Raw genomic sequence first — 22,389 nt, forward strand, 5'->3', positions numbered from 1 at the left:
GCCCAGCGTACACATCTGGTACGCGCAACGTAACCCAAAGAGTTGACTTTTGGTTGACTTTTAGGGTATGGTCTATTGTGGGGCCTTTGAGCTATGGGAGGCGTAAAATGGTCTTTTACCCTTCTGAGAGTGTCATAAGAGAGCATAGTCTAGCCTTGAGAGTTATACTAAATAGAGTATTATTTTTATATAATTAGACGGAGGCTAGGCCAGCATTTACCGAGACAGAGATTTACCGAGATACCCGAGGTGAGTCTTCTCACTATACTATACCTAGTGTGGTAACAGAGTTAAGAGACAGAGTATTATAGAGTTATATGTCAGTGTGATTGCATGTTATTATGTGTTGTGATTTATTGTGATATGTGATATGCATGATTCAGAGTTACAGAGTTGAGACTTTCGGGTCCCTAGGTTTAGGGCCAAAGGGCCCATAGAGAGTTGGGCTGGAGGGCCCCACTGAGACACATTGACCAGAGGGTCAACAGAGTTACAGCCTCGAGTGGCTATTATGTGATTATTGTGGTATTTTGGGGAAACTCACTAAGCTTATGCTTATAGTGTTCAGTGTTATGTGTTTCAGGTACCAGTGATGACCGCGGGAAGGCGCCGGCTTGATTCATACACACATATGGGAATTGGATGTATTTTGATCTTGGGAGACATTGTGATTTGAAAACTTGATGTTATGACGTTTTGTGAACGAATTGGTTAATTAAAAATGTGTTTTCAAAAGTGAAAAATTGTTTTAATTTTTACGGTGTTACACCTATGTTATACGATAATGAACCCTAGAAGGACCTATAGATTCCTTCTATGATCACTCAGCGTATATAAGTTATATATAATTTGAGTTAAATAAACCGTTGAAGTCTAACAATTCCAGACATGATGTAGTGTTAATAGAAATATGTTTCCAAAGAAAATCCCATATTTTCCTTATACAAGTTTTGTAGTCCTAAATCCTAGGACCGAAAATAAACAAGTGTTTTCCACACTTAAAGATATAAAAGTGATTTTAAATCAGCATAAAACCCTTTTTCATTTGAGAAAAATCCCGTAAACTTTATGTGTTATGAGTTGTCTTAAATCCTAAGACCGAAAGTGTACAAGTATTTTACCATACTTAAAGTAATTAATGTAAGTTTAAATCGGCATAAACTCGTTTGATTTAGAAGTAAACCCCTTTTCAAGGTAAAAGTTTCCATGTAAACTTGAAAGATTGTTAAATACCTATGTGAGTCGCTATAACCATACTATGACGAGAGATAACCTGCACAACGTTTTTCAGACGTTAAGATACTATGACTCTTGTCACCCGTAGACTTGTAGATCCCACTTTAGCTAGCAGTAAGGTGTGGGGTGTCGAATCCAATATAGATCTATACACAATTATCACGCTCTCCCTACAAGAGACTCTGATTATAACTTACAGGAATTGGGATCCTGTACTCGAACGTACGGGGAGAGAATTGCCTCACAACCTAAGTTAACTAGTTTACACATAGTTTGATATTAAAACCTCTTCCGTGAAGGAAGTAAAGTCACCTTTTCTGAATAAATTAGTGATATGAAATCCTCAAACTATTACTATTATAGTTTATCACGTAGGATACGAAAAACCCATTTGTTTTGAGAGTAAAAACCTTTTTCATGTAGTAAAAATCCATAAACTATGCTCATTGAAGTTTATTATATGTGTTCGAAATGAATGAGTAAACCTTATCATGAATGTCTAAATTTCAGTTTATAATGATAAAATAACAAGAAGATACATTCAATATATATAACTTATGGTTTTACACTTTGCTCAACATATTACAAAGTGTTATGGAAGTTATAAGCTGTTAACTAGTTTTTAACCGTTCTGCATTGTTTTAGAAAAATCATACGAAGTATAAAACTAAATCCGTAAATTCTGAGAGTTCATAAAATGTGTCTAGTATGATCATAATTTTTGTTATGATTTTTGGAAGTCTTTAACTTGTGTTAAAATGTTCGTATTCACAGACTGGTCCGAATTCGTTTCTGAAATGATAGGCTATTTTGTAAAAATCACCATAAATCGTAGAAAAATCGTATGGAGATGTGTAAGTAGTCATTTTAAAGGTATGAACCTGAACTATTTGCACCTAATAGAGTTTTGAAAACTAAAATGTTTAAGATGACCAAAACAGTCCGTGAATAGAGTTAAACTTTTCTGATGAAGGCTGTTAAATGAGTTTAGTTATGTTCTTAATGTTTTAACTTGTATTCCCCTCCTTAAAACTTAAGAAAAACATGAAAAGATATGGGTATGAAATCACCTTGAGTGATTTCAGTAGATGGATGATTGAGAAAAGAAGTGTTCAACTCAAGAACACTTGGTAGGTGCTTGAAGATTTGAAGATCTAACACAAATATGACGATATTTGTGTAAGCAATCTATGATTTGGATGAAGGATAGTAGAATATCTAAGTTTAGGAGGAAGATACTTACCAAATATAGAAGGAAAGCTTGGAAACAAGCCTTGAATCTCGAAATCTAGAGAGAGGAACTGAGAGAGAATGAAGTTGTCACTTTGTGGAAAAATGGAGTAATGTGAGGAGAGGGGAGAGTTTTCCAGCTCTTGACCAATTGTGTGGCTGCAAAATGGTGGGAAAGTACAATGGAATGACTAGGTATGGTGTAATAGTGACTGGGGGTTGTACTATGAAGGTATGGGGAGGTTGCTTGTGTCCTTGTCCTAAGGATAAGTCAACACTCCACCTAAATATCTCACCAATTAGATTTTATTCTTAGGGTTTATTATGTTAAAATATGAATATTTAGGGTTTATTATGTTAAAATATGAGTTTGGGCAAAAATCCCGCGTTAAAATAATTAAAAACGGGCTAAAATGGAGTCATGGTCGAAAACAGGGCAAAAATGCGAAATTTCAAAATTCAGGCCGAAGGTGCGAAGGTTCGGCTCCTTAGAAGCATAGGACCGAAGGTGAGGCTTGATTGTGCATGGGAACCGAGAGTAGAAGAGGATCCGAGAGTAGAGGGGTTTGGCTGCGCAGGCTCGCTCCTCGGACAGAAGGTGGAGTCCTCTCGGTCCGAAGGCAAGAAGGGATGAGCCGAAAGTCAAGTCTCGGTTTAGCATGATTAGAGGACCGAAATAGACCGAGTGCTCAGTCCATTTCGATTGAGAGGGTTTCGGTTCTCAGGAGGTTCGGCTCTAAGAGGTTTGGCTCCTAAGAGGTTAGGTTCCTAAGAGGAATTTCGACTCCTAAGAGGGGTTTCGGCTCCTTAAGGTTATTTTTCGCGTAGACTTCCGTTTTCGAGCTGTTTTCGTCAAATTCGAGGGTCTGGATGCCCCGAGTGATTTTAAGAAGTTGAGAGAGATTTCTAGAGAGATTTGGGAGAGATTTGACATTCTTGGAGAGATTTCTCATACAGAGAGAGATTTGGGAGAGATTTCACATTCTTGGAGAGATTTCTCATACAGAGAGAGATTTTGGAGAGATTTCACATTCTTGGAGAGATTTCTCATACAAAGAGAGACTTGGGAATTAGAGTGAAAGAGATTGGGAGAGACTTCTTTTGTGACCTATTTGAGTGTTTGGTTTCCCAACGCAAGGTTCGTAAACCCCGTTAAGCCATGTTTAAGGATCTTACACACTCCCGATGAGTATGCAACATTGTTTTATCGGGTTGGTTCATTACTTACCACAGTTTTAGGTTAATGAAATCTAGATATACGAACTTTTCAATTGATGATTTCTCATTAGCATAGCGAGTTGTATAGTAATTACCTAACGTAAGCTCTAGTACACAAGGGTTAATTGTGTCAACCGGTTTGACTTGTTGACTTTAGTTGACTTTGACTTGACCGGAAATTGAAGGTTGTCACAGATTGAAAGTAATCATTAAAAACCCAATAAACTTCTTCCCATAACACTTCAAAAAGAACCATGCAAGTGTACATATGATAGGTGTGAAAAAAAGTTATGAAGCCTACTAGATGTCTAATATAAACAAACATTCGAAATACATGGATGTTGGGGATAAACTATTAAATCAAAAATAATATGAGCTCAAAAGCAATAGGAAGAAGCTAACAATGTAAAAAAATTGTGTTTCTTAATCAAAATGAAGTCAATTTTGATGGTTCTATACCTAATATTACATACACGACAACCACATATTCAGTTTTTTCTATATATATATATATATATATATATATATATATATATATATATATATATATATATTGGCGAGGACTACAACTGAACCAACTGCATATGTATTATACATTTTTTTTTCAGAAACTCGAAAAGACAGTAAATTTTAGACTTACGAACTTTAAGGATTATAACTTTAAGAAAAATTAAATATCCTTCTATTTATTTTTTTATTCATTCTTCTATATTTTTAGAAATGATTTATTTTTAAAATTGATGATAAATGTAATAAAAAATTTATAAATTTTTTAAATATAACAAATGTCATAATTTTAAGTGTCGGAAACCCATTGGAGAAAAAAGTATAAGGTTATTTGATTTCTCTAATTTTAGACCAAAGTTCAAATTTTAAAATATATAGAAAGAATATTTAGGTTTCATAATTAAAGTTATGATGGTTTCTTAAGATTTTTCTAAATAAAGTACATATTTATATTTTGATGAACTGGCTTTACTCGCAAAGTGATATTATGAATGCAGAAGCGATCTCGTCCATTTAATGAAGTATTTGCATGCATGTTGATGGGAGGGAAAATGACCTGGCTATAAACGTGTAGTAGAGATCTTCACATTAATGTAAACTACAGAATCAGATGAAAACTTGTTCCATCAAATATTTTCTATGCTACTAGCACGTGTAAAAATATATATTTACTTGTATTACACCACATATCCAACCTTGCCATAAATGTGGTTTCACTAAAAAAATCCATTAAGAAATGTACTAAAGAAATATATTTTTTTTACAAAGACGTCTTAGGTCTTAAATTCATGAAGTCGAATAGAGAATATGAGTATATTGGATTGTTGTTTCAAAAAATATATATACTGTGTTAGTGTGGAGGATATCCATATATTTCATCCCTTCCAACCAATTTGACATATCATTATCACAACATTTTTTTTATTTTCTTCTTTCAACTCATCTCATCAATTAACACATGCGATGCGAACAATCTTTTTTATCCCTCCTAATCAACGTATTTGTTTATTTTAAAGTAAATACAAACTAATTAAAAACATATAAAACTGATTCAAATAATATTAAAAACATGCGAAACTAATTCACGAGCTATTTAAAACTAAAAACATATTTTGATATAAGTTTTATGCATAACGTACAACAAACTAATGTTTAGGATAAAAACATTTCTTAATCGGCTTCTTGCCGGAATCATTAGCTTAAAGGTACGCTCGGTACCTCCGGTACCCAACCCTCCTTTATATATATATATATATATATATATATATATATATATATATATATATATATATATATATATATATATATATATATATATATATATAGATAAAAGAGTTATATGGAAAATGAATGATTAGGCAACACATATTTGAACCAATGAAAACATGACAACACATTACTTCCACAATACATTATTTGTAAAGAAAGAAATGGACACGTGTTATTTGATTATTGGTTCCGGTAGATGTTGTCCTAGTTATTTGTTTTCCATAGAACTCATTCCTATATATATATATATATATATATATATATATATATATATATATATATATATATATATATATATATATATATATATATATATATATATATATATAGTGGTTCAAATGAGAACAAAAAAAAGGCTAATAATCCTAAGAACCCTAAACCCTAAACCCTTTATAAACATCTAAAATTAGAGGTTCTTAGGGTTCTTAACCTTTTTTGGTTCTCATTTGAACATTTACCTCTCTCTCTCTCTCTCTCTCTATATATATATATATATATATATATATATATATATATATATATATATATATATATATATATATATATATATATATATATATATTAGTTTATTAATCTTGTGTATTATATGGGTTGCAATATTAAAAAATATATATATGATAACAAAACCATAGAAAAAATTAGAAGATGAAATATTAAAATTTGACAGACTAAAATAATCAATACGGATGAAAATGATAGTAATATCATGGTGTAAAAAAGTTGTAAAGAAAGAACGTAATTCTACAAAGATCTAGAAACACAAATATAATGAATAAGTATTGACACAAAAATGATATAAGTTTTGTAACACTCCAAAAATCACAAAAATGTAAAATTTTCAAAAACACCCATTATCCATAATTGTTTATAAAAAGGAACCATTCTATCAAAAAGTAAAGTCATATCAGCGTGTCCAAAAACTTGATATCATGAAAACAGGAAGATGTGCATGGTTAGGCCTTCACTTTTCCACAATCATCTAAGTACCTGAAACAATAAAGTAAAACTGTAAGCCAAAGCTTAATGAGTTTCCCCCAAAGTATCATCACACAAAATAACAATGAAAGCATGTAAATATGAGCCTTCAGCCTGACTGGGCTGTGTCATAGGTCTTACAGCCTATCTGGACCGCTTTACGAGTCTTCGGTCTGACTGGACTACCTCGTAGGACCTACAGCCTATCTGGACCGCCTTGTAGGACCTACAACCTATCCGGACCGCGCTCGGGTGTCTTGGCCTTCAGCACGAAGCATGACCGCCTCAACCCAACCACAATATGTCGACATATTCAACAAATAAACATGAACACAAAACCGGCGAATACATATATCATACAATCTACTAATTAGTGATATACTAGCATTACACTATCCTATATCCAGGATACATAATCTAGTGGGTCGGCATTAGTGTCTTCGACCCACAAGCACAGTGAGGAAAAGTCACCTCTCAGTCCGAACAAAAGCTGAATAACTCCTTGCTCTGAATACCGGCTTTACCCGACTCCTATTACTCATATCATTGCCCAACTTAAATTTGATATCAACATGCGCAAAATACCCCTTGGTCAAAATTGGTCAAACCCTAGTCAAAGCCAAAAGTCAACAGACAAATCGCCACGTTTTGGTCATGCTTGACCATGTCGTGGTGTGGATACGACAAAATAGTCATGAACAACCTAGCTGCCACGTCGTGGTGGCCTTTGCCACATCGTGGCCACTGGGTATTCAACAGCTTAACGAATAAAGTTGTTTTCTTTGGTTCTAATGATTCTCTAACTCGGTCCTTGTCCATTTTAGGGTCCAGATGGATAAATTTTCCAACTTTATCCCCTAGAACCCTCCAAGGTGCATATATCTCATCTTTACGGTCCGAAACACCACATGGCTTAAGCAATAAGCACTTAATCCATAAGTTTACTTGACCAACAACTCTAGAAGAGTTTCTAACACTATTCTCATAATAAAAATATGTGCTTTTCAGACATGCATTTCCAATACATGTCTTGAACTCTCATTAGGTCAAAAAATAGGGCAAAAAGGTGAAGACCCATGCATGGTCTCAAAACTCAAACCTAGTCTAGATCCAAACCACCAAATACTCCTAAAGGCCTGGAGATTCATAAATTTACAAGCTTTATGATATTAAACCATCCAAAATAACAAGGCATAGAGAAGGGTGGCCAAAATGTAGAGATCTAACAATTTACTCATCAAGATGAAGGCTTTATAACTTCTGGAGATGTTTGAGGAAGAAAAACGTATGGATCTACGTTGCTTTAGACTCCCAAGATGATCTACCACCACCTTCTTTCTTCACAAGCACCAAAACACACACTTTAGGCTAAAAAAACTTACACAAGAGGTCTAGGGTTTGCAAGGGACAATTATAAGGGATGAAGGCTAAAGGAGGTTAAGGTTGCTTAAATAGGGCTCAAAATCTTAAACTTTAAGGTTTTATCCACTAGCAGCCACCACGTCATGGCACCTATTGCTACATCGTGGCGGTTCATCAAATCCCTGTGGCTCATAAGTTATTGCCATGTCGTGGTGAGGCTCCACCGTGAAGTGGTGCTGCCCAAAATCTGCAATATATAAATATATAAAAAATACTTTAAACTAAAGTACCTCCATTGATCCAGATGTTACAATTATCTCCCACTTGAATCAAACTTCATCCTCGAAGTCTGCTGATGTAAACAACTCCGGGTAATGCTCCTTCATCTCTACCTCGGGTTCCCAGGTCCACTCAGAACCTCTTTGATGTTGCCACTGGACCTTGACCAATGATACCACCTTCTTGCGTAAGGCCTTCATCTTTCTATCCAAAATCACCAATAGCCTCTCAACATAGTTCAGACAATCGTCAATCTGAACATCCTCCAAAGGGAAAGTCGTTGAATCATCTGCCACATACTTTCGAAGCTGTGAAACATGGAAAGTGTTGTGAATTTGGCTGAGCTCCTCAGGCAATTCCAATATGTAAGCTACCTTTCCAATCCCTTAAATCACCCGAAATGACCCAATATATTGGGGCCCCAACTTTCTCCTCTTCCTAAAGCGTATTACACCCTTCCAGGGTGATACGTTTAATAAGAGCATGCCCCCAAAATAGAACTCCAACTCAAATCAATGTTTGTCGACATAACTCTTTTGTTGACTCTGAGTTGTCTAAAGTCTCTGCCTAATTTTTTGAATAAGCTCTGTCGTTTGAAGAACTGCCTCCATCCTTCCCATGACTCTATGACCAACCTCCCCCAAAAAAACAGGGTGCGACACTTCCTCTCATAAAAGAGCTTGAAAGGCGGCACACCGATATTGGAGTGATAGTTGTTGTTATACGAAAACTCAGCTAACGGATGGTAGGAGTCCAAGATCCCACCAAAATCTATGACACAAACTCTCAACGTGTCCTCAAGTGTCTGAATGGTCCGCTCAATCTGATCATCCATCTGTGGATGATAAGCAGTTCTGACATGCAACTTCATACCTAGTTCCTCATGGAACTTCTTCCAGAAACGAAATGTGAACCAAACATCTTAATCGGATACAATGGAGACTGGAATACGATGTCGACCAATGATTTCACACACATATAAATCGACCAATTTCTCGGCTGACGAGCTCTCACAGATAGCTAACAAATGGGCACTCTTGGTCAGCCGATCCACCATCACCTTAATCACATCATTCCCCTTAGCCGTCCACGGTAAATTGGTAATAAAATTCATAGAAATATGTTCCCATTTCCACATGGGAACTTCCAATGGCTGCAACTTGTCATGCGGTCTCTAGTGTTAGGCCTTGACCATCTGATATGTCACACACCTCTCAACATACCATGCCATCTCCCTCTCCATGCAAGGCCGCCAGTAGCTAAGCCTCAAACCTCGGTACATATTGGTGGCTCTAGTGTGTATCATAAACCAGTGTTTGTGCACCTCCTCCATTACTGCATGTATGACCCTACAAAAATTTGGTACCCAAACCCATCCATACCAGGTCAGTAATCCACAGTTGTTAGTAGCGAACCTGCTAATCTCACCCATATGCCTCTCATGCTTCCAGATTTCGTTCTTGACTCCCTCGGCCCGAGCCTCGATAATCAAATCCAAGAATGGCGAATCAATCGAAGTCCTTATACATAGGCCCCTAATAGTAGAACTAGTTGTCTTGCGGCTCAAAGCATCAACCACCATATTGGCTTTCCAGGAATGATACAGAATCTCGCAGTCATAATCCTTGACCACATCAAGCCACCTATGTTGTCTCATATTCAAATTCGGTTGATCCATGAGATATCTCAAACTCTTGTGATCCATGTAGATAGTAGACCAAACTCTATAAAAGTAATCCCGCAAAATCTTGAAAGCAATCACCAACACACCCAACTCCAAATCATGATTCGGATAATGGACCTCATGCAACTTCAACTGCTGAGAAGCACAAGCAATAACTCTCCCACGCTACATAAGCACTACACACAACCCACTAATGGATGCATCACAAAATTCCACAAAATCTTCAACATCCTTATGGAGGGTCAACACTAGGGCCTCACACAATTTCTGTCTTAGAGTCTCGAATGCCACTGGTTGCTCGGGACCCCAGCGTAAGTCCGCGCCCTTCCTCGTCGGACGATTGATGGGTACAATAATCTTGGAAAAGTCTTGAATGAACCTCCAATAATACCCTGCCAAACCCAAGAAACTTCTGATCTCAGAGGGAGACTTCGAAACCTTCTACTGCATCACGACCTCAATCTTGGCGGGATCGACCAAGATCCCATTTTGGTTAATGAGGTGTCCCAAGAAATGGACCTCTTGTAACCAAAAATCACACTTCAAGAACTTGGAATGAAGTCGTTCTCACCTCAAAACTCCCAGAAGCTCTCGAAGGTGCTCCTCGTGCTACTCCCTAGTCTTGAAATACACCAAGATATCAGTGAAAATAATAACTGGTCGATCGAGCATCGGCCTGCATACCCGATTCATCAAATCCATAAATGTCGTAGGAGCATTTGTGAGCCCGAAAGGCATCACCACGAACTCATAATGAGCATAACGAGTCTGAAACGCATTCTTCTCCGTGTCCACCTCCCTAACCCTCATCTGATGATATCCCAACCCTAGATCAACTATGGAGAACCAAGATGCATCTTGCAACTAATCGAAGAGGTCATCAATCCACGGGAGGGGATAACGGTTGTTCACCGTCAACTTGTTCAACTCCCGGTAATCAATGCACATCCACTAAGGACTATCCTTCTTCTTGACTAACAAAACTGTTTCTCCCCACGACAAACTGCTCAGCCTAATAAACTGCTTTCCCAATAGCTTCTGAAGCTGGGAGGACCATTCTTGCATCTCCGAGGGTGCCAATCGGTACGGTGCCTTAGCAATTGGAGCCGCACCTAGAACCAAATCAATCCTGAACTCAACCTGCCTCTCGGGAGGTACTCTAGGAAACTCCTCCGGGAACACATCACCAAACTCTATGGCAATACGTACATCAAAAACCATAACCTGTTTCCCAGCTCGAGTATCAACTACATACGTAAGATAACCCACACAACCATGCTGAATATACTGTCAAGCTCTGGCAGCACAATAGAAGGCTTGCCCAATCCTGGTACTCTTTCGATAAATAACAAGTTTTCTCCGACTTGTGATTTGAACTACCACGCACTGACCCTCGTAGTGAATCATAGCCCCAAACCTACTCAGTCAATCCATCCCTACTATCATGTTTACATCGCCCATAGGGATGGGAATCAGATCAATAGGATAGAGCACCCTAAAAATCTCCAATACACAGCCTTGATAGACACTCGATGTAGAAACCTCGTGTTCGTTGGTGATAGAAACCCGCAAAGGATACCCCAACTCTCTAAGATTCATATTGAAGCCCCTGCTAAAATACTAAGATACAATGGATCGACTCGCACCCAAGTCTAATAACACAAGAGCAGGCAAGGAATTCCATAAGAAGCTACCTAGCAGAAACTTAAACATAAGCATACCACAAAATAACTTAACAGAATAATAAACGAAAACATACCAGTAACGACGTCCAGCGCCTCCCTGGCCTCCTCTGTGTTGAGTTAAAAAGTGCGACCTCTAGCCCTAGGGGGCTCCGCCCTACCCTGACACCCATCTATCATCCTCAATGTAGCCGGTGATGGAGCCTACGCCGGCCCCGCAGTAAGCAAGGGACAGTTCGTTTTAATATGGCCAACCTGCTCATAGTGATAACCGATCCTAGTGCTTGGTACTAGGAACAGCTGATGAAAATCCTTGGCATAATTCCCTTCCTTACCATATTTGTGGCATCCAAAAGAAGATCCCCAAGCACCATCATGAACCTTGCTGCATTTGCCACAAGTGCGACCCCTCGGACCCTCAGTTCTCGAATTGGCGACCTTAAACCGCTTTTCTGCAGGATGCCTCTGCAGCGGAGCCAGCCTCCGCTCACTTTCCTGGATCTCCATCTCAATCTCTATCCTCCTCACGGCCTTCTGATGATCCAAAAGGGTACCATAACGTTTGGTGGACACGAACTGGCGACTATCCGTCTTGAGCATGCTGAAGTACCAGGTCATCTGAGCTTGCTCAAAAGCAACAAACTTAGGATAGAAGAAAGACTTTTATGTAAACATCTTGTTGATCTTAGTAACCATCTCAGTCCCCTGTCTCAAATCCAGATACTCCTGATCCAACCTCTCCCTCTCCACTATGGGAACATACCTTGTGCGAAACATATCAAAAATTGGCTCCCAGGTCACAACAACCCACCCTCTGCTCAAGAGTGTACGAGACGAGCACCATTCTCCACCAATCCTTTTCCCCTGATCGGAGAAGGTTCAGGACACACTTAACCTTCTAATCAGCAGGGTAGGAGCATGTGATGAAACACCCTTCTACATTGGACAACCACCTCATCACAATAATTAGGTCCTGAACTCCATCGAACACAGGGGGCTTCGGATTACTGAAGTCCCAGTATTGGACAGCTCTCTCCCTTCGAATTCCCGCAACAACAAATACCATGGTAGCTGTAGCAACAACAGCCTCAGAAAGTGCAGCGTAACGATCATCGAAAAGCTCAATCATGGTAGTCTTAATAGACCCAAACATCTCCAGTGTAGTCCTCCGAGCAACAATAGCCACCTCAGAGGTGATGATCTCCTAAATCTTACCATCATTCAATCTTGGCCTATCTTGGCCGCCCGCTCCATACCCGGAACCAGATGCTCTCGTAAGCACCATACTGAAAATAAACCACAATATCTCATAAATCCCACAATGCACATATCTATAAGAACTATACGTGACTAAACCCTTGGGGTTTCTGACTTCCTTGCTATGCGTAAGGGTCCTGTGATTTTAGTAGTACGAGTCCAAACTACATTCCACACCTACCTGTATTTGTGTCAAGGATCGTCACAACAGCCCTAACCATATACAAAAAGTAGGATGCACATACATCCTACCCTCACTCTCTTGATAGTGGCTAAACACTCCTCAACTAGTTGGTCTCTTACACACCTACTCATCCATGAAACTTCCACCAACCCTGGAACACTTATGTATGCTAATCATAAATAACACTAGATTCTATAGATAGTCGAATACTTGATTCTACCCTAAGCCCTTCATTAGACAAGAATAGGAAATAAGGCTAAACCAAACATTATTAGGCTATAAAATCTTAATTATGTACAACTATTATGCATACACTAATCCACTACAATAATGATGTCAATTCCATAAAAGAAATATCCCTAGGCTATCAAGCATCATATATCAGGCAATTATATCATGCAATTCCTGAAGATCCATAGCCTACCACTACCATGTTGTTCTACCATAAACATAATATAAAACAACAATGTGGGTGACTTAGGGGTATACTTTCTTGCTCTGACTGATTGTACCTATCACATCCTACCATGGCTACCTTTGAAAACCTTTTCGGTTCCCTAGTTTAAGTTTGGACTCACACAAATGCTCATCCAATTCTCTCAAACCAAGGCTCTGATACCAACTTGTAACACTCCAAAAATCATAAAATTTTAAAGTTTTTAAAAACATCCATTATCCATAATTGTTGACAAACAGGAACCATTGTATCAAAAGTAAAGTCATGTCAGAGTGTCCAAAAAATCGATATCATGAAAATAGCAAGATGTGCACGATCAGGCCTTCACTTTCCCATGATCCTCTGAAGTACCTAAAACAATAAACTAAAACTGCAAGCCAAAGCTTAGTGAGTTTCCCCCAAAGTACCATCACACAACATAAAAATCAAAGCTTGCAAATATGAGCCTTAAGCCTGACTGGACTGTCTCACAGGGCATACAGGCTGTTTGGACCACTCTATGGGCCCTCGGCCTGACTGGAACGCTTCATAGGGCCTACATCCCATCCGGACTGCCTCGGGTGTCTTGGCCTTTAGCACGAAGCAGAATAGCCTCAACCCAACCAAAATATGTTTACATATTAACAAATAAACATGAACACAAAACCAATGAATACATATATCATACATATCTACTAATTAGTAATATACTAGCATAGTACTATCCTATAGCCAGGATTCATAATCTAGTGGGCCAACATTGGTTCCTTCGACCCACAAGCACAATGAGGAGAACTCACATCTTAGTTCGAACAAAAGTTGAATAACTCCCTACTTTGAATATCAGCTCTACCCGACACCTATTAATCAAATCATGTCCCAACTTATATTTAATATCAAAATGCCCAAAATACCCCTTGGTCAAAATTAGTCAAATACTAGTCAAAACCGAAAGTCAACAGACTGATCACCACGTCGTGGTTATCCTTGACCATTTCGTGGTGTCAATACGAAAAAATAGTCATGACTAGCCTAGCTGCCACATCGTGGTGGCCTTTGCCACTTCTTGGCCACTGGGTATTCAACTTGGTCCTGGTCTATTTTAGGGTTTAGATGGATAAAGTTTCCAACTTTATCCCTTAGAACCCTCCAATTTGCATAGATCTCATCTTTATGGTCCAAAATACCACACGGATTAAGCAATAAGCACTTAATGTATAAGGTCACTTGACCAACAAAACCAGAAGAGTTTCTAACATTATTATCATAATAAAAACATGTGCTTTTCAAACATGCATGTCCAATGCATGTCTTGAACTCTCATTAGGTCAAAAAAATAGGGAAAAAAGACCAAGACCCATCCATGGTCTCATAACTCAAACCTAGTCTAGATCCAAAGCACCAATACTCTCAAAGGCTTGGAGATTCATAAAGTCTGAAGCTTTATGAGATGAAACCATCCAAAAAAACAAGGCATAGAAAGGGTGGACAAAATTTAGAGATCTATCAATTTACTCATCGAGATGAAGGCTTTATACCTCCTCGAGATGTTTGAGAAAGTCAAACTTCTGGATCTACGTTGCTTTCGACTCCTAAGATGATCTACAACCACCTCCTTTTTTCACAAGCACCAAAACACACACTTTAGGCTAAAAAAAATTACACAAGATGTCTAGGGTTTACAAGGGACGGATATGAGGGATGGAGGCTGATAGGAAGGAGGCTACAAGAGGTTAAGTTTGTTTAAATATGGCTCAAAAACTTAAACGGGAATTTTAGATCGATCAACTTTTAGCTGACACAACCTAAATGAGAATTGAGATCTCCTTAATAGGAGCCCAATGAGATAAAGATGGCCGAAAACGGACGTCGAATGACAAAGTTATGAATTTTTAACGTACTTTAACTGTCTAAGCCTGTTAAAATATAACTTTAAAAAATAAATTTAAATTTAGCCGACGGAGTCTAAATGAAAGTTGTAGATCATGTTGCTACCTATACGTGGATATAAAGAGCATCAAAAACAGAGCTCGTATGCGAAGGTTAGGAAATTTAGAAGATAATTAATTTTAGGTAAAGTGTCAAAGGTGACACGTGGCACCATCTTAGCCACAACTACCTCCCCATGCCTTGCCACCAGATGGTTATACTTGGCACCCCAACACGCCATGTAGGGCTCAAAACAAGACGTGTTGGTCAGTTTCCCAACCTATTAATAGAGACACAAATTTATCATTTTCTTCACACCATTCTAACCCATTCTCTCCTAATACCCCCAAACCATCTCCTTTCCCTGGCACTTCCTAAGTGTTAAAGGTGAGTCCCGAAGCGCTAGAAGGCTCTGAGAGGAAGAGCTTTCAACTCAGAATTTCTACCCGAGCAGAGCCCAGTTCCTCGCTAAACCCCCTCGTTAGTGAGTTATTCTTACCCTACTTTAAGTATAACTTATGTTTAAGCTCATTATCGTTATTATGAACCTATAAACAAGATTGATCAGTGATTCAAAGTTGTTATGCTGATTGATCTACTTACGGGGATGATTTCTAGGTTCTTATTTAGTGAGGTATTTAAAGTGGGCTTTCCAAACAGTATATTACATATACCAAACAGACCCTACCTCCGATATGATCCTACCTAGTTGTTCTTTACTTGATAGATCTTGAAACTAGACCTTGAGTTAATGATAAATCTAGACTGATAATTACTCTCAATAAATATTAGACTAAAATCCACTAATAATGATACTAGGTTTCGTTGAATGAAAAGAAAATTGTTAGAAGCGAAGCGTTGCCCAAATTTCGAGTCATCAGTTTAACAAGTGAGTGCATAGTTACTTTCATTTTACACATAAATATGAAGTATTTAATATAAATTACAAGATATTTGTGCTTATTATATGTGTTCTTCATATCTATGCTGGACGAACAAAATATAAATGTTTTATTCGATTTCAACTTTATATGTATTTTATACGTATAATTATGATGGGTAAAGATGGGTAGATGATATAGATGATGTTGAATTATGAGAGGCCTCGATTTTTAAGCTGATTTAGTGATCTGGTGGAGTATAGATGACGACCACAGACTATTCTAGACAGTCTAGTGGAACGCTAGCAGGCTCACAACCTGTAGGTGTTTGTGAACGATGTGTTCACCAGATGTACTCCATTCCCCTCATGGTTGCCTTACAAAAATATATTGTTGAGGAATCCCCTAATAAGTATTGTCTTCCCGATGATGATCCTTATGCTAGGTCCCTTGAATTAGATTCTTCAGGGACAGAAAGTGAGGATAACAGGAATGTGTAATCGAGTTGAATGATTTGACGAAATTAATGAGCTTAATTGTTGTGGATTGAAAACCCTATGTGCTCACCAAACTCCCAAGCCTGAGCCACTTAGTTTCTTGTATTACAGCTAGTGGCAAAAGAGCACAGGTGTGTTGATCTGATGAGAGATCTATGGATTATAGGCCATTAGATTAATAGCTATTTGTAAGGCCTGTACTGTTTTCGTTTATGCTTATGTATTGTATTGACAATGACATCCCGACATTTTTAATATAATTAAAATACATTTATTCAGAAGTGCTTTGGTAATATATTTAACATATTTTTGGGAACAAATTTCGCAACATATTTCTTCAAACGGATACTTTGATTTTGAAATAAAGCATAAACAAATCGGTCTTTTTTGGCCATGAAATTGGGGATTTCACACCAACCAGTTTCCAGCAACATCTGTGTTTAAAACTGCCAAATCAGCTTTTAGGGTTGTATCTACGGCTTCTTTACCCTTAGAAGAGAAGACCTGAAATATAATTGATAGCCTTAATACCTATATTCATAAAATGTGGAAATGGAAGAAGATGTACATGTACACTACGATCCAACATCTTGTTCTCAAAATTATATATCACTTCATCTGTTCCAATTGGTTTTTGGTTTGTAATCCAACAAACATCAGTACCAACACCTCGTAATAAAAATGTTTGCTCCATCAGAAGCAATGGACCACCTGCAAATGGAAATGAAGCGAGGTATTAGGTAACCACATAAATTAATAATTGAACAAGAAAGTGTAGGATGTGAATTACCAAAAAGAGATAGTTCATGACATACAAGAAGAAGGACTTTAGACTTCACGAAATTAAGGGGGCTCGCAACTTCGATATAAGGTGATGACTTCTCCTTTGTCTTCTCTATCGAGTGGAACCGATTATCTTTAATGGGGCATCGTAATGTTGGTGATCACATGAAGAATCAAAAGTCGACCTACTAATAAACACAACAGCAGCAGAGATAGACAACACATCTAACAATAGCAACAACTATCGCTTTTTTTGGAACCATAGTGTTGAGAATCTCGTTGACAGTTTCTCCATATCTACAATTTAGTAAATTATCTCTACTGTAGTTGATCAAAGTCTCCGCATTGATCTAGGGTTCGTGTCTGATAAGTTAAAAAAAACTAACTTGAAGATCGATTAGATCTATAAAACAGGTAAAGTAATAAACGAGTAAACAGCAAGAACACAAGAATGGATCAAAGATGTCGAATGATTAATCAACAATCCTCAGCAGATCTCGATAAAGAACTTCTACTGTAGAGGATTTAGGGTTTACAAGAACGATGAAGAAAATAATCTGTGATCTATCCTAATAGCTATCAATCGTTGACCTAATATGTATGCAAGCACATTAATTTATACTAAACCCTATCAACTCACGGTTGGACAGGCCCAAACCGGAGTAACAAAACTTGGACTATTAACCGAGCCCAATGGACGCAATACATCAAAAATGCTACGCTACCCAACAATCTCCCCCTTTGCGTCAAATTGGAGCGAGATCACTTTGTCTTCTTACTTGGTCCAGCAGCAACAGGAACCTTCTTCTTTACAGTCTCAAACAGACGAGAGATAAGCGCGAGAATCGTCTGTCTAAACCGAATGTACCATTGTATCATGTCGTCAAAACACTTGATATCATCTGCTGTATTTTCCTTGCACCTGTGGATGATCCCCAACACATGCTAAAGACAAGCAGTGGTATAAAGATGTTTATCAGCTAACGAAAAGAGACATTTCTGTCCTTCACTCCTAGTGAACATGATGGAGTTTCGCCTCGGGTCAATATTTCCCATCTTCATCTGGTTTAGATCACTGGCCGAGCCACACAGGAGATATCTTCGGTTTCTTCTTGAAGACATTTGCAATCTCCTGATCCATCAGGGTGACCTCCATGATATAGCACACCAACATCCTCCTGAGATGGTCAATGATCGGACCATATTCAGCTTCATTAGTCAGTAGGATGTTGTGCAGGACGATCCAGTCATGGGGGTTAAGGTTTGGTAGATCTGCTAAAGAGATGGCATGTTCGGTTTTTGCAGATCCTCTGAGCACCTTGAAACGAACGTTGATAAATCTCCCTTAAGTGTATGGCTTTAGAACCCGAACGTTGATGATCTTCTGAGCGCTCCAGGTTTGGTACTGGGGTTGAGCAGCCTTCGGATAGAACTCAATCAATTCCCGATCAACCTCCAGATGAGGATGAGGGAACTCAGCAACGTTGGCGAAGGCGTGAAAGATGAACGCCTTTCGGGTTAAGGGCATGTCGAACTGAGAGTCGACGGAGTTGTAGCAATCAAAAGAGATTACTGGTTCAAGCCATAAGATGCTCGGGGTATCGATTGCCTCCTTTATCAACCTCTCGAGAGTCCAAGCAGGAAAAAGAGTCTTCCTACTCTCGAGAAGGTCGTGGGCTTCTTTCTTTTTGCGTTCTGCTTCTTCAGCTTCTCTTGCCACACGAACATTATCATCTTCAACATTGCGACGACTTTTTCGTTTCAGCAAGTCGGCAATGGTTTCTTGATCATCTTCCTCTTCATCCTCAGCAAGTTTCTTGCCTTTATCCTTCACACCTGAACCAGAGGCTTGGCCTGCAGGAGGAGGTTCGGTTGTGTGAGTTGCCTTTGATGAATGAGGTGGTTGCGATCCGGACTCCTTTTCTCCCCCTTGTTTCGGATTGGACACGAAATCGGGTAGCCCTTCAATTTTACTAAGCAGATCCAGGGCAGGAGCGAGCTTCTCTGCAAGGGTACGCCTCACAGAATGATTTAGGATCGGACCGTGCGCTTCGAGGATGTTGGATATGGCGGAGTGTACATCCAAAACACACGTCTTGATGACCTCCCGTTCGGATCGAAGAGCATCAATTTGTTGTTAAGAATTGGAAAGTTGAGCACTCTTGACCTTTAGGGCAGTGGTCTTCCTTGCCAAGACATCCATCAACGAGTTCTCAGCAGCCAGATCCTCTTGGAGTTTAGAGAGGCGCTCGTCAATAGATGCACGGAAGGCAGAGTTGTCGTCTGTCAGAGATTGACGAAGTGTGGCAAAGGACTTCAACTCTGTAGAGACAAACGTGGCCAACTGTTGAACAATTGGTTCCAACGTTGCCATGGTAGCAGTAGCACTCTCCTGTAAAGATTGTAACAGCGTAGAGGCATCATAGAATAGTTTATCGACTTTTGCGGTCGCAGCCTCACAGGCTTTCGTCGAGGCATCAATGGCGGCGGTGGCAAAAGCGACCGAATCTTGCTGAGCCCTTGAGAAGGCATCAACAATCTTCTGAAGAGCAACTTCAGAGAGAGATGATTGAGAGTTGGAGGATGAAGCAATGAGCAAGTCAACCTTGTCATGTAGCTCCTTAAGATGTTTCTTTGTTACTGGAGCATCCTCATCATCGTCTCTTTGCACTTGAAACAGACTGTAATAGACCGAATCAAATGTCATGTTTTCCCCGCCAAGGAAAGGGTTATCTCCGTCAGAGGCATGACCGGGAGATGGTGGTGGTGGTGAAGTTGGTGGTGGTTCGGTTGTATGGGTGGGTTCTGGTTGGGTGGTTTCGGGTGTAGGTGTAGGTGTAGGTTCAAGTTGTGTGTGAGTAGGGTAGGTTCGGGTGCTTTTTAGGTTTCGGTTGTGTGTATGGGTTCGGTTGCTAGTGGAGGTTCGGTTGCATCGGTATGAACCCCCGTATCAGATACGCTGGTTGTAACCTTTGCAGTGGATGTTGTTGTTGCATCGGTGAAGATGGGTGGTGGCATAGGGAATGATGTTTTTGGAATATTGGTAAAGGGGTTTATGGTGGCAATAGAAGTAGGAATTTTTTGAGTAGGAGAGGGAATTGGAAAAGTATGGATTTGCATTTCGGGGGTAGGTGATCTAGGTGGTGTGTAGCCTCTTGGAGGTGTGTTGCCTCTTGGAGAGTCGTCAGAATCCGAACTCTCACCCTCCGACTCACTGGAAGAGGAAGCGATATTGAGCTTTCGCTTTAGTTGTGTCTTTCGCCTCTTCTGCTGCGGGGACTGAGCAGCAGCTTTAGTGGGTTTCCTCTTTTTAGGAGAAGGGCCTTTAGCCCCTTTCGCCACCTGTTTTCCTTTGTCTGCATTTTTGCCTCTTGGAGCAGGCTTATCGGCATCGTGAATGGACTTTAGCATCTCCGGCTTGAGATCCCTCGGACCAGATTTCTTGAACTCCTTGTAGGTCCGGATGATCCTGCTGTCAGCTGGAACATCAGCATACATGGTTTCCGGAATGGAACCATTGAAAGGGAATTTTGAAGCATCTAAAACGATGATCTTTGTGGTATGAAAGGTACCAATCGAAGACATCGGTGCGCCGACGGTAGTGGGGATGTTGTACTTGTCCATGACCCACTTCGTTATCAGGGTCCAAAACCTCGCGTACGACACCTCAGAATGCCGTGAAGAAGAAGATAAACTCTGGATGAGTTGTTGCCAGAGAACAAACCCATAATCAACGTTAATACCGTTGTAGACACTGTACAAGATGGACAGGAATAGTCGACTGGAGCCATCTGAACCAGAGCTTCTTTCAGAGAGACCCTTGAATAGCACAGTGAACATTCCGTTCCACTGTGGCGGCAAACATGATTTCTTGAACTTAGCGACGGAAGTTAGTGCCTCCGTATACCCCATATTGTAGAACATGTTGAAGAGGTGCCCCATCGGAATAGTCTCTGGATTAACCCTTGAAGGGTCAGCTTCAAACCCTAGCAGTGAGCCAAATCTTTTCTTGGAGATGGATGCTTTGTGATGAGAAACTTCGAAGAAGATCCTGTCAACAAGTTTGTTGTAATGAGCCGTCGCGTAGATCTGCGAGAGAAACTCCATTGGCACTGATTCCACCCTAGAAAGTGCAGGAGCAATCGGCGAATACTTTAAGCACTCGATGATGGGGAACATGTAGGAGTCATATGCATGAGGGGTTAAGTCAATGATGAGACATTGCTGAGGGCGAATGAGAAGGATGTGAGAAGTAGCATGAACAGAGGATGAATCGGCCATTGTTGAAGAGAGGGAAGAAGATGATGAACAGTAGGGTTCAGGAAATTCTTGCTCTCTTGGGAATTTTGATTGCAGTAAAGAGGTAAATGGTAGAGGATGTCGCCTTTTATAGTGGGTTTAAGGAGAGAGAAAGATCTGCCCAAATCTTCTATCAAAATACCAAGAGTTTTCCGGAGGTGACTAATGCGTGACAGTTGGGGAACCGATGATCACACATGAGAGAGAATGTCAGATTCCGAAGAACACGCCTCCCATCAAGCGCCGTTTCTGATAAACCGTTTCAAATTCACACGCGCCTTTCTGTGCCAGAGGAGAACCGTTTCAAATTCGCACACGCGTCTGCGACGTCAGTTAGAGATTAGACGCTTCAAATTCGCACGCGTTCCCTATTCCGCCGATTGAAATCAAATCAATTAATCTCCCGCCTGAGTCAGCAACTCTTCATCTTATCCCTTTAAAGTGTAACGGCATCTTTTGAATAATACGCCCACATGGATTAACATTGACCACAACTTATAATCAACCACCAATCCAATGAAATAGCCTGTAATTATTAGAACCAGAATTTTGGAAAATCAAAGATTTTCGTGCTAAGGGTGTAAAAAGAAAAGAAATAAAGCAAATCTTTTTAGGAATAATTGTGATGTCAATAATGACACGAAATAAATGATCCCGGGCACGAATCTCTTCCTTCAAAGT

At 39.5% G+C, this 22,389-nt stretch overlaps 1 protein-coding gene across 1 annotated transcript; it reads right to left on the reverse strand.

The window, feature by feature from the left end:
* Positions 1–7,916: 7,916 nt before the first annotated feature.
* Positions 7,917–8,947, reverse strand: LOC145098537 (uncharacterized). The gene is made up of 3 exons (XM_079036169.1): positions 8,773–8,947; positions 8,216–8,461; positions 7,917–8,044 (listed from the first exon to the last, which is right to left on the reverse strand). Exons 1-3 carry the CDS (start codon positions 8,945–8,947, stop codon positions 7,917–7,919), a joined length of 549 nt encoding a protein of 182 aa, XP_078892295.1.
* Positions 8,948–22,389: the final 13,442 nt, after the last annotated feature.

This window comes from Lactuca serriola, chromosome 4 (genome assembly GCF_051521515.1).
Source record: "Lactuca serriola cultivar US96UC23 chromosome 4, Lser_US96UC23_V15, whole genome shotgun sequence".
NCBI classification, from domain to species: domain Eukaryota; kingdom Viridiplantae; phylum Streptophyta; class Magnoliopsida; order Asterales; family Asteraceae; genus Lactuca; species Lactuca serriola.